The following is an 11,618-nucleotide window of genomic DNA, read 5'->3' as shown; positions in this document are numbered from 1 at the left end:
GTTTCAGTGTTGTTGATTTTATGTTAATTTTATGTTGATAATCAGTTGATATTTATTGATTTTAACATTGACAAATAAGATAATGATGTCCGTGAAATAAACTAAAAAAATAAAAAAATTAACTGAGACTAGATAATAATATGTCAGCATTGAGAAATAAGACAAATAAAGATATTGAATTATTGTAATGTTACAATGTTGAAATTGTGTTGATTTTCGGTTAATATTTTGTTGATTTTAACATTGGTTAAAAAGACAATAATGATATTGAATTGTTATAATGTTACAATGTTGATCTTGTGTTGATAATGTGTTGATGTTATGTTGATATCAACATATGTAATAAACTAACTGATTTAAATTTTTCAATCTTTTTTTATACTATTTTTTATTTTTTTTAACATTTTTTCAATTTAATTTCAATTTTTTTATTTTATTTTCACATATAATGTGTTCTTTTTCGTTAATGATAAAATCAACTAAATATTAACGCAATATCAACATAAGATCAACATTGTAACACTATAATAATTTAACATCATTATTTTCTTTTTCACCAATGCTAAAATCAACAAAATATCAACCGAAAATTAACACAATGTCAACACTATATCATTACAATAATTCAAATTCATTATTTGTCTTCTTCCATGATGTTACCATATTATTATCTAGTCTCAATTTAATTTAATTTAATTTTTTAGTTTATTTCACTGACAATATTATTTTATTAGCCAATGTTAAAATAAAAAAATCAGTTGATATCAACATAATATCTGCATAAAGTCAACATAAAATCAACAACACTGTGATTTTACAATAATCCAGCAATCAATCATCATCAACAAATCGTTCTGCAGAATTAAAAAAATGCAGAAACACAAGAAAAATGCAGAAATAACAGAATTTTATTCCATAAAATCACAAAATTATTCTACATAACATGAAATGAGTATTAGATTTTCTAAAGATACTCTTTTATACATGTTTAATGGTGAAAAAACAGTAGAAAAATTAACAAATTACAGATCTGAAAATGAAAAAAAAAAGAACAAAAAAATTCAGATCTGAAATCAAAACGATAAAAGAAAGATGACAGCGAGACGAAGACGGAACGATGGAGGTGGAACGACGGAGATGGAACAATGGAAGAGAAACGATGGAAATAGAACGGCGGAGGCGGATTGGTGTAAAGAACAAAAAGTGAGTTGAGAGAGAGAAAGGAGAGAGAAAATTGAGGAGAGAGAAAATTATTTGGTTTATGAAGATTTGACTTGTAGTAGTATATGTATTTGTTCCGTATAAAAGTAATAATATCCAGCGTGGATGGTAGTTTTCATATTGAAAATTCTTATCCGTATAAAAATAATATTTTTACAAATATTAGATGTTTATGTAAAAAGCCCTTCTATTATTGAGAGCAGAAATCCTTGGTTTGTGTTTCTTTAACATATAAATTCTTGGACTTTTTAGGGAAATTTTGCATCAACTAATCCGAAATTGGGCACTCTAGAAGACATTAACTTGTGTTTGAAAATTGGACCACATTGATTTAATTGGAGTTTGATTGACTTTGACTTGTCTAATCAGAATTTAGATCCGTCAAATTAATAAAAAAATGATTTTTAATTAAAATTTTCAGAAAATTAATGTTTTTAACAAATCAATCAAATCAGCTGTTGAATTGATGAACTGGAGATGGCCCTATCCTAAAAAATATTGTCAATGTCATAGCATAGATAAGCTAGCTAATGTAACATGTTGGACTAGTGGTAGCCATTTAACATGTTACAAAGTCGTCTAAACTAAGTCTACTTTTAAGTTTATTTTTGATATTCTTTTTTTACTAATTTGGTTAAACAACTAAATTTACTTTACAATCACTTTACAATCATAAAAATTTATTAATAAATTCCACACTCAGGTACATTTATTATATATCAGAAATGATATTTACCACTATTTATTATAATTTTTAATTTATAACAAGGACTCACTCTACAGAGCCAAAATTCAATATTATTGTCAAACCCCAGAATGTGGACGTCCGCAAGTCCACATACCTGGTAATTCCGGGCTATAATGGCCAACAATCCAACCTCAACCACTCCATATTAAGAAAAGACGTAGCCGGGGTTTGAACCCGCGACCTTTGGCACCCAGATGGCTGAGACTTAGACCACTAGACCAAACCCGTGCGGGCTGTATAATTGTATTTTACTTTCACTTTCATTTATAAAAGTTTTAATAAATCAAAAATATCAATTTTTTATTTTGAAATTTAAAAGTTTAGTTTTTGTGCTATAATTTTTAATAAAATATGTGTCAGAATGCGCTAATCATAATTTTAATTTTTTTAATTTTTTTAATTTTTTTATAAATCTACTAAATCGCCTTTTCTCTATCGTCTTCAAAATCTATATTTATTGCTGGATTTTCTCTTGAAATGACCATTAACATATATTTCAAAAACTTATGATTAAATTTGAAATTATCCTTTTTTTTTTCCTTCACGAGGTTCGTCAAGACTCAAGGCTTCCACTACCGCCACTGAATCACCTGATGATGGTGGCAACAATGGTGGCTCTTCATCTTGTGGAATTAATAACTTCCATGATCAGCAGAAAAAAGATGAAAAAATAAGATTGGAAACATGTTATATTAATAAAGACTCGAGTATTTTTATAAAAGGTCCCAATGAATAGTTATCCCAATTCAAATTGATTCTATTCTGTCCCTTTTTCGGAGAAAGACGATTAAATAACTCTCAATTAGGCCCTTATAGATAGAAAAAAAAACTTCAAATCTTTTTCTTTGGATGAGATTTCAATTCCAATGAAAGATTTATTAGTATCTTACAACTAAATATACATTCTTTTCGATCTAGTTCCCTGCCACCACAAATTACAAATAAATGTTTTATATAAAACTTTGATTTATATAATATATGTGTAGTTTTTTTGGCTTGATATTATAAAAATATCTTCAAGGGAGGTCAGTTGCAATAAAACTTTCTAAAACATCAATTTTTGCCAATTTTCGACAAGTATATATCATTTTTAGCCAATCACTTATTCTTTAAAATAACAAAAAAACCTGCTATGTTGCAATTTTGCAATTTATATTATAATTTAGGTAAGTATTTTCAAATAAAAAAACGGATTTGATTAGAATTACAAATATCATAAAAAAATAGTATTTAAAAAAATGAATGATCAGCTAAAATTAAAACATATATGTTGAAAATCGTTTAAAGTTGATATTTTTTAAAAAAATTTAATTAAAATTGATCTCACCTAAAGAAATAATTTTGAGAAATTCAACCCACTTTTTTTTTCTTTTATACAAATAAGGATATGGTCTACTTTCTTAAGAAAAAGAAAAATTGTGAATGTGATAGCATAGGGAAGCTAGCTAATATAACATGTGAGTGGGGCAGACCAAGTTGCTTAGCTACAGTGGCTAAAAGGAACAATCTTCTTATCCACCATCAAAATCAAAAACATGCTAATGGACCCTATTGAAAGGAAAAAAAGATGTGGTACCATTTAATTGGCCATGTTGCTAATTTCTTTTTCTATTTTTGATAATAATTACTATTTATAGCCATGTTGCTATCTTAAAAATAAAAATCTTAGAAAATGACCCTATAGCAGAAGAAGATAAGACAACAAGCCTAATACATATTAACCAAAAACTATTAATATTTTAAAGGCCATTGGCATGAAATGCTTTGTAGATATGTTAAAAACGTGTGTTTTGATGTTCCCATCTTGCCTACTTTTTAAATTATCAAATTATGATTAAAATTAGTACTTTAAATGGGCGATCTTATAAAATAATTGTATTCTTTCTTATAAAATATTAGAATCGCACTAAAATCTAATTCCGCACTAGAATTCTTAAAATAGTGAGATAGTTGGTGATGTGCATCGGTTAGCACGATTTGGTTTGATTTGAATTTAGCCAAAATTAACCGATTGAAATTTGTTAATTTTTTAAATCGAACGAAATAGTTCAAAACATTAGGTTAAAAAGCAACTGTAGTTAAGGAATGCAGACTAAAAAAGTATAAACATATGTGTCTATGTTACATTTTTAAAAACATATTTTTTAAATTTTATGTGATTTTTCAGTTTTTAAAATGGTCAAACCACACTAAAAATCAAACACTAGACTTTAATATAATTTTAAATCGAACAAAATCATTTACATTAGACCGAACTATAGTTACAATTTTGGTCTAGTTCGATTCTATTTTTCACAGCCCTAGATTTAATCTTTAAATATATTAATATTGATTATAAATATAACACAATAATATAATAATAAAAAATATAATTAATTCATAAATTTAATCCACCTCATAACAAAATTCATATAAAAAAGACTTACTAATTTAATATAAATTATAATTTTTAAATATATTAGTATAATTATAAAAAAAAGTTAATTAATATAATAATACACTTACTATTACTTTAATAACTAATTTATGTAATGAACTTAATTAATAGTTTTAATCCGACTCATTAAATATTTCATAATCAAATTAAAATCTCTAACTAATTTATAAGCTGGTCGAACTAGACTAATGAAAATGGAACAAGATAATTAATTATAACTAAAATACATTTTTATTCATAATAAATCTAATCCAACTGAAAAAATATTTCTTATTCTAACAAAAATCCATCTAATTTAATATTGATTACACATAAAATATATTGGTATAAATATAAAAAAATTTAATTAATCATTTCACTAGTCGACGAGAGAAAAAATATTTTTTTCTTATTTAATCATTTCACTAGTTGGAGGAGAGGAAGCGTTTGTGAAAGAAATCGAATCCACGACCTAGCAGCTGCCTAAAGCTAATACTATTTGAGCTATAGCTTATTAATATATTTTTTTCTCTATTCATTAGTTGTTTCAAACTACAATAAAATAAATTTTGTATCAATGATAATTTTAGATCAATATATTCATAAAAAAATAATAATAAACTTTAAAAAGAAAAAAGCAATATTTAAATGATTCACAAAGAAAATCAAATAGATATAAAGTGCGATTTATATTTATTAAATAAACAACTGAATAGTAAATTAAACGAATAAAATAGTTAATTGTTGATCAATAAAATCATTGATGGTGGCTAATAAATATTTTGATGAAAACTGGAAAAAAAGGCGGGTAGAATTTTTCTAGAAAGAATTTTTTTAATTGGTTTAATAAATTCTATCTTATGAAGAGTTCAATATGTCAACTGAATACCTTACACCCATTTATGTCACCAGTCAATTAACTTGTTTTAGTTGGTACATTTGAAGCCAATTAATTTCAACCACACATTGAGAAGGCGTAATTTAGTCATTTGCTTGATGATCAAGTAAAGACTCATAGAAGTTTGATTGGTTATGAATTTTGATTTTAGATCCTGATTTATAGTTTTGTTTATGCAATTTGATCATATAGGTTTTTGTTTACTATGTAATTTGAACTAGTTTTTATATAAACAGTTTAGGGTTTTTTTATTAGGGGTAACAATGAAATTAATTTAGTAAAATATGGATGATTTAAGAGATTTTTTTTACTTTAGTCTTAAATGTATTAATTTAGCAGTAAAATATGAATTGGTGTACAACTTAAACCTTTAAATTCCAATCGCTGAAAATTACTGAGTTAGCAACCGGATAATGCCATATGATAATGCCAGATAGTGACACGTCAGCCATTTTCACCGAATTTTTAAACAGTGTATGAGTTTGAGAAGAATTGTTAGTTAGTCTATGAAAATAACGTTTTTTAAACGATGTGATTAAAATGATAAAACGGGTAAAGTTTGTGAATTTTTATGAAATTATCTATTTTTAAAATTACGATAAAAACTTAAGCAGATATGGATTTACTTAATAATGGTTGATTTGACTAAATATAATTATTTGATATACTTTTTCAAAAATTAAATTATTAAAACAACATGCTAAAAAAATTCAAATTTACTTAATAATGGTTGATTTGACTAAATATAATTATTTGATATACTTTTTCAAAAATTAAATTATTAAAACAACATGCTAAAAAAATTCAAATATCACTAATATTATTTTTATTTTAAAAGAAAAAGAGAATGCTATCATTTAATAATCGAATTACTTTCAGGATTTTAATGAGAAACTTGATTAGTGTGATTAGAATGTGATTCTGACATTTTATAAGAAAGTATGCAATTATTTTATAAAAATCTTCCATGACTGCAATTAAAGTATTTTGTTTATCTTAATATGATCATTTTAAAAGTAGGAGGCAATGAGCATCAAACACGTTTATAACAACTTTGCAAAGTGTTTCACGCCAACTGCCTTTCAAATGTTTTTGTTTTAGGTTCATGTGGCGATTTAAAATAATTGTTTGATATACATGCTTAATTTTGCATTACGTATGTTAGATGTATGGTTTGTAACGTGACTCGTTAATTTTATTATTGATTAGTCACTCGTCGACTAGTCACTCATACTTGAAACAAAAAGAATAAGCGATGTCATTGAATCTGTTAGATGAAGGCTAAGAGAAGAGTAGCTCATGTGCGGCAAAGTTCGATCGTAGAATATCAAAGTATGTTTCCGTTCTAGAAAAATAGAGAAGACAGATTGCCGAGTTGCATAATTAAAGAGCTTTGTTAACGCGATTAAAGAATATAAATATAAATATTTATTATTTAATTAAGATTTTTATTTTACACTTTTTAAATTTATTTTTATGTAATTTTTTGATAAAGTCATATTTTTGTTTTCACATAAATAAAATCTCATTTTAACATATAGGAGTGAAAAATTTAAAATCTATCATTTTCAGCACATGATAGATTGTCATAATATTTTAATATTTTAAAATTATGCCTGCAAATTTTTTTAATTTTAAATTCTACCCAAATGGTGATTGATACCAATAATATCACATTCCAGGAATTTTAATGACTCCATAAATTTTAAAGATTGCCTATTCAAAAGGTGCAAGAAGGTTAAATGATTAAAAAATGCCAAAGTCTAAATTATTTTGGTCAAAAAACCTTATTTAGATTTGTTTTAATTTTTTTGCTGAGTTCATGGGGGAAAATGATCCTTTATCCACCAAGAAGATCCCCGTTCTGTGTAACCGTAAGCACGTGAATTTTGTGGAAATTAACATATGACCTGCGACACTTAAAATTAAGATTCTTAATGCCGCCACACTTCATTGCTGACGTATTAGTACCTCAATTTTGCAATAATATATCAACAACTACATTTAAATGCATTTTAGAGTAAAAAACAAGTCAAACAATATACAAATACATTGTATAACTCTTTTTTTTTTCCATTAAATTTCTTAAAATGAAAATCTTCAAATCCCATCTATTTGATTAGGATGATTTCATAATATATTTTGACAATGTGAACATGGATCATTGAGGTTTTGAACTTGTTCGTCATGATCGATTACTAACACTTAGACATTTTAATTAATTAAAGACAATAATTTCTATTTTTAAATTAATTAATCCTCAAATTGTACAAAATAACGCATTTAGGAACAATGATGATCCAATTTGGGGTTAATTGACCTAAAAATAAGGCCTAATTACTCAAAAACCCCCCAGTTTTAATCTTTTTTTCAATTCTATCCCGACGTTGAAAATTTGTCAATTTTACCCACTTTTGAATTTTCCGTTTTCAATTGTACCCCAATATTTTAATTTTTGTTAATTTTTTTACTTAAATGATGAAATCATTCAATTAATTAAGTCTAAACATGATATTAAAATTTTTTTTATTCAAAAAAGTAAAAATAAGTCCTTTATTTTTAAAAACTAACTAAAAACCATAATCAAATTAACACTAATTTAAATTCTTAATTAATTTAACTAAATTTAAATAAATTTTAAAAATATACAATCAATATATGCGAGACATGGAGAATGTTTTAAACAAATTTTCAATCGCAAAAGACGTTAATTTAATTTTTCAGGGTACAATTGAAATAAAAAAATGTAAAATAGGGTAAAATTGACAAATTTTCAACGTCAGGGTATGATTGAAAAGGGGTTAAAAGGTCGGAGTTTTTTTAAGACATTAGGCCTAAAAATAAAGAGTATTATCTTTAGTTGATTAAAATAGCTAAATGTGAATTAATTGACCAATGACGCACAAAATTTAAAAATTGTGATGACCCTTCATTCATATAAAAATTAGAATTTCTCGAAATGAAATATCAACAAGAAAAATCACAAAATTGCCAATACATGCCCCTCGTTTATCCAAAATATTGCTAGGTCTTTTTCATGACAAGAAAACATTAATGGCTTCAACAATGCTTAAAAAATATGAAGTAAATGCTAAACATAATCTTTAATCTTACAATTATATTCATAATGTAACACAAATTTATATAGCTACAAACTGCAGTTAATGTCATCTCGGACGCAAAGGATCCGAAAGCATCAACGGAAAAGTTGATTGGAAATTAGGAATAAGAATCGGAGAAAATCCTACACCAGCTCTATATTTATCATCTATATATATAAATACACATTAAGTTTTATGAAATGAAAACAATTATTTTAAGTGGAAAAATTTAAAACATATTTGCTTACATCTTTAGTTTACCACATAAATTTATGGTTTCGGTTGCTCTCCTTGCTTTGCCGAGAGATAATCAGTCTCCGGTCAAGAGTACTCGATCCACCGGGTCTTCAATGAACCATTCCGAAAATTTAAATCTTTCCAAGGTTATAAGGTGCCACACTCATCCCCCTATATACACAAACAAATTCCTCATATCAAATGTGTGTTTTCATTAAAATGATAACCATATTAAATAATGAGCCTTTCAGAAAAATCTAAATGGTTTAATCGGAAGTAGGACGATCATCGAGATGTATATTCGCATTATTTAGAAGAATAATTGCATCAATGGGTTTGAAGATATTTCCACAAATCGTTATTTTACGTTAATTTTAATAAGTTACGCTACCTCTCTTTGCGCTTCTCCAAGAACCGAGCCAAGGATGCCTTTCGAGCCTGGGGTACTGCCACACAAAAAAGACGGTAATTAATAACAACCAAAACCTAATCGTACACAACAACATACTGTGTGCTGATCGAGCAACTGGAGATTTTATAACAAAAAACTGTCTTTCAAGAATGCAATGTCATACCGGACGGCAACATGGTTGCTGTAGCGACAGAATTCATCGAGCTTGTAAGATTCGGAGTATCCCGTTTGCTAACAGGAGTGGTTGCAGCGGGAGTAGATTTAACTGTCACGGTTTCTTCAGTACTAGTAGAACCACTTCTTGACTGAACACCGGTATGTGAAGAAACAGATAAAGGGCTCGAGAGACGGGAGCAAGGTGGTGTCGTTAATTGTTGGTTAACAGGGCTAATGTCAGTTGCTACCGGCTTTGAGCTTGGCGCCTGAAGTTGATTTTTCGGCTGTGCCATGTTACTAGACATGGGCGAGCTGTTTCCGGCCAAGAACATGATAGCTTGAGCCTGGATTAAAATTCCCAAAAGTAATTTTGTAAGTTCATAAGAGCTGCATCGGTTAAAAATATATAACTGCAAGCAATTCTCACAAAGAGAACGAGGAAAATACCTTCTCAGGTGATATATCGTCAAATACATTGACTGTCCCACCGTAAAAGATGGTCAATTGAGCCGGAGGTCTCGAGGCTTTCACACTAAAAGAAAATCTTATTTTAAACTCTCCCTATGTTCAGCCATACAACTCAAAATACAAAGGAAGCAAAAGGTATGCATTACCTCGGATCCATTATCCTGTTAGCAGAACCAAGACTGACTGACGGAAGAATCGTTTGTGGAGCCGCGACAGGAAATCCTCCGGTTAATTGTGGATTGGCAGTGGTTGCACAATGATTCTTGAAGAACGGGTGGCTCATGGTTATCGAATTTGGATAATTAGAGACCGGATACGCCTTCAAATAAAAATTTGCATAATTGCATAATCAATGATTTCTACATGATAAGAACCAATAAGAGAAATGATAAAACATCCTACTAGCAGAAAACAACTATAGCAAACAAATCAAAACAAATTAAGAAAAAAAGTCACAAAATAATACCTGAAGTTCAGGCAACTGCTTATTATGGCTAGAGTCAAAAGCATCCGAAGTTGAGATCGACAAAAATCCAGGAGACACCGGAGAATCAGATACAATCCTCTTCGTCGTCTTATCGTCTTGAGCAACCTTGAACGACATCAAATGACGAAGAGCGGAGACCTTATTCGAAAAAGGCCAGTGCATCCCTGTACCTTTACTAAATCCTGCGAAATTGCTAGCTAAAATTTCAATATAATTCAAGAAAATAAGGTACATAAACCCGATTTCTACAGAACATAAACTTAATCTTACCACAGTCATGTTTGAACTCAACATATCAAAAACATAAGCTAACACAAATTTCTGTCTGGTTCTGATCAAAAATTGCTAAGCATATCATAACAGAAAATTAAAGAAGATTAAACCAACTAATTACACATAACTAAAAAAATAAATAAAAAAACAATCTGATTAGCAGCAAATTATGAACTTAAACAATCTGATTAGTATCAATCAACAACACAATTCTTACTACAATTAGAAACAAACCATAATTACATAATTTCCATATATATCACATATCCAAAAACCCAAATTAAACCCAACAAAAAGCAATCACTTTAACATAACAAAACATATAAAAACAAAAAAAACTTATAATTATAGTTAAAAAAATACCTATATCTTTAAACCCATCAGAGTTGACCTCTTCCTTAACAACAGCCAACGGTTCTTTTAAATTCAAACCCAAAAAATCTCTCTCCATTTCTTCACTTCTCTAAGCTTTTAATTAATCAAAATAAAGCTTAAATTTAAATAAAAATCAAATTAAATCAAAACCCAGTTCCTCAAATTCTCTACCAAACCTTAAACTTAAAGAAAGCTTCCAACTTCAGCAAGAGAGAGAGAAAAAAAGTGTTTTTTTTTCTTCTTTTTAGCATGAGAAGATGGTTTTATAATAAGATCACGACCGTTAATTTTGTTTGAAAAAAGAAAAAAAACATTAAGACCAGGTATGTCTTACCGGTTTATCCAGTTGAAGTGACCGGTTTGTTCGGTAAGTCACCACGTGCGTAAGAGATTGTTGTTCTTTTTACAGTTTTACCTGCGAGTTGCTGCTTTGATTACGCCCCCACTTGTCGGTGGGTAACTAACACGTGTAGTATTTGTCCAGTTATATGCTGACACGTATTTGTTTCACGTGAAGGAGTTTTACGCTCGTGAATTAATATGATTGGCTGCTTCAAAATTTGTAGTATTCGTTTATTTATTTATTTAATAAACGACAGTTATCACGAGAATTTGATGATAAGAAAAAATGAGATGTTTGTGGTCACTGTTTGTACTCGTTGAATTATTTAAAAACCAGAAATTCTTATCTTTTATGATAATGGTTTAATTTATTAAAAGGCCCTTATACTTTAAATTTTTTATTTTTTTGATTCGTCTTCAAAATTTGTTAGACTCATTTTCTTATTGAGCGAAGAGTACGAAATAAAGCATACTGACTTTTCGA

The 11,618-nt window shown here is 28.1% G+C and overlaps 1 protein-coding gene across 1 annotated transcript; it reads right to left on the bottom strand.

Moving 5' to 3' along the window:
* Positions 1-8,375: 8,375 nt before the first annotated feature.
* On the bottom strand, positions 8,376-11,042 carry LOC126682458 (protein TIFY 6B-like). Its single transcript, XM_050378162.2, has 7 exons — positions 10,781-11,042; positions 10,124-10,326; positions 9,804-9,976; positions 9,637-9,721; positions 9,197-9,533; positions 9,013-9,067; positions 8,376-8,792 (listed from the first exon to the last, which is right to left on the bottom strand). Exons 1-7 carry the CDS (start codon positions 10,866-10,868, stop codon positions 8,753-8,755), a joined length of 981 nt encoding a protein of 326 aa, XP_050234119.1. The 5' UTR covers positions 10,869-11,042; the 3' UTR covers positions 8,376-8,752.
* Between the last annotated feature and the right edge of the window lie 576 nt (positions 11,043-11,618).

Source organism: Mercurialis annua, linkage group LG5 (genome assembly GCF_937616625.2).
Source record: "Mercurialis annua linkage group LG5, ddMerAnnu1.2, whole genome shotgun sequence".
In the NCBI taxonomy this organism is placed as follows: domain Eukaryota; kingdom Viridiplantae; phylum Streptophyta; class Magnoliopsida; order Malpighiales; family Euphorbiaceae; genus Mercurialis; species Mercurialis annua.
The sequence above is the reverse complement of the archived record's forward strand: the minus strand, read 5'-3'. Positions and strand labels throughout refer to the sequence as shown.

Excerpts from the sequence above, each read along its gene's own strand:
- LOC126682458 (XM_050378162.2), bottom strand. The coding sequence starts at position 10,868 with ATGGAGAGAGATTTTTTGGGTTTGAATTTAAAAGAACCGTTGGCTGTT. Across the intron at positions 10,327-10,780 it reads TGATGGGTTTAAAGATATAG|GATTTAGTAAAGGTACAGGG; the intron begins GTATTTTTTTAA and ends GCAATTTCGCAG. Across the intron at positions 9,534-9,636 it reads ACGATATATCACCTGAGAAG|GCTCAAGCTATCATGTTCTT; the intron begins GTATTTTCCTCG and ends ATTTTAATCCAG.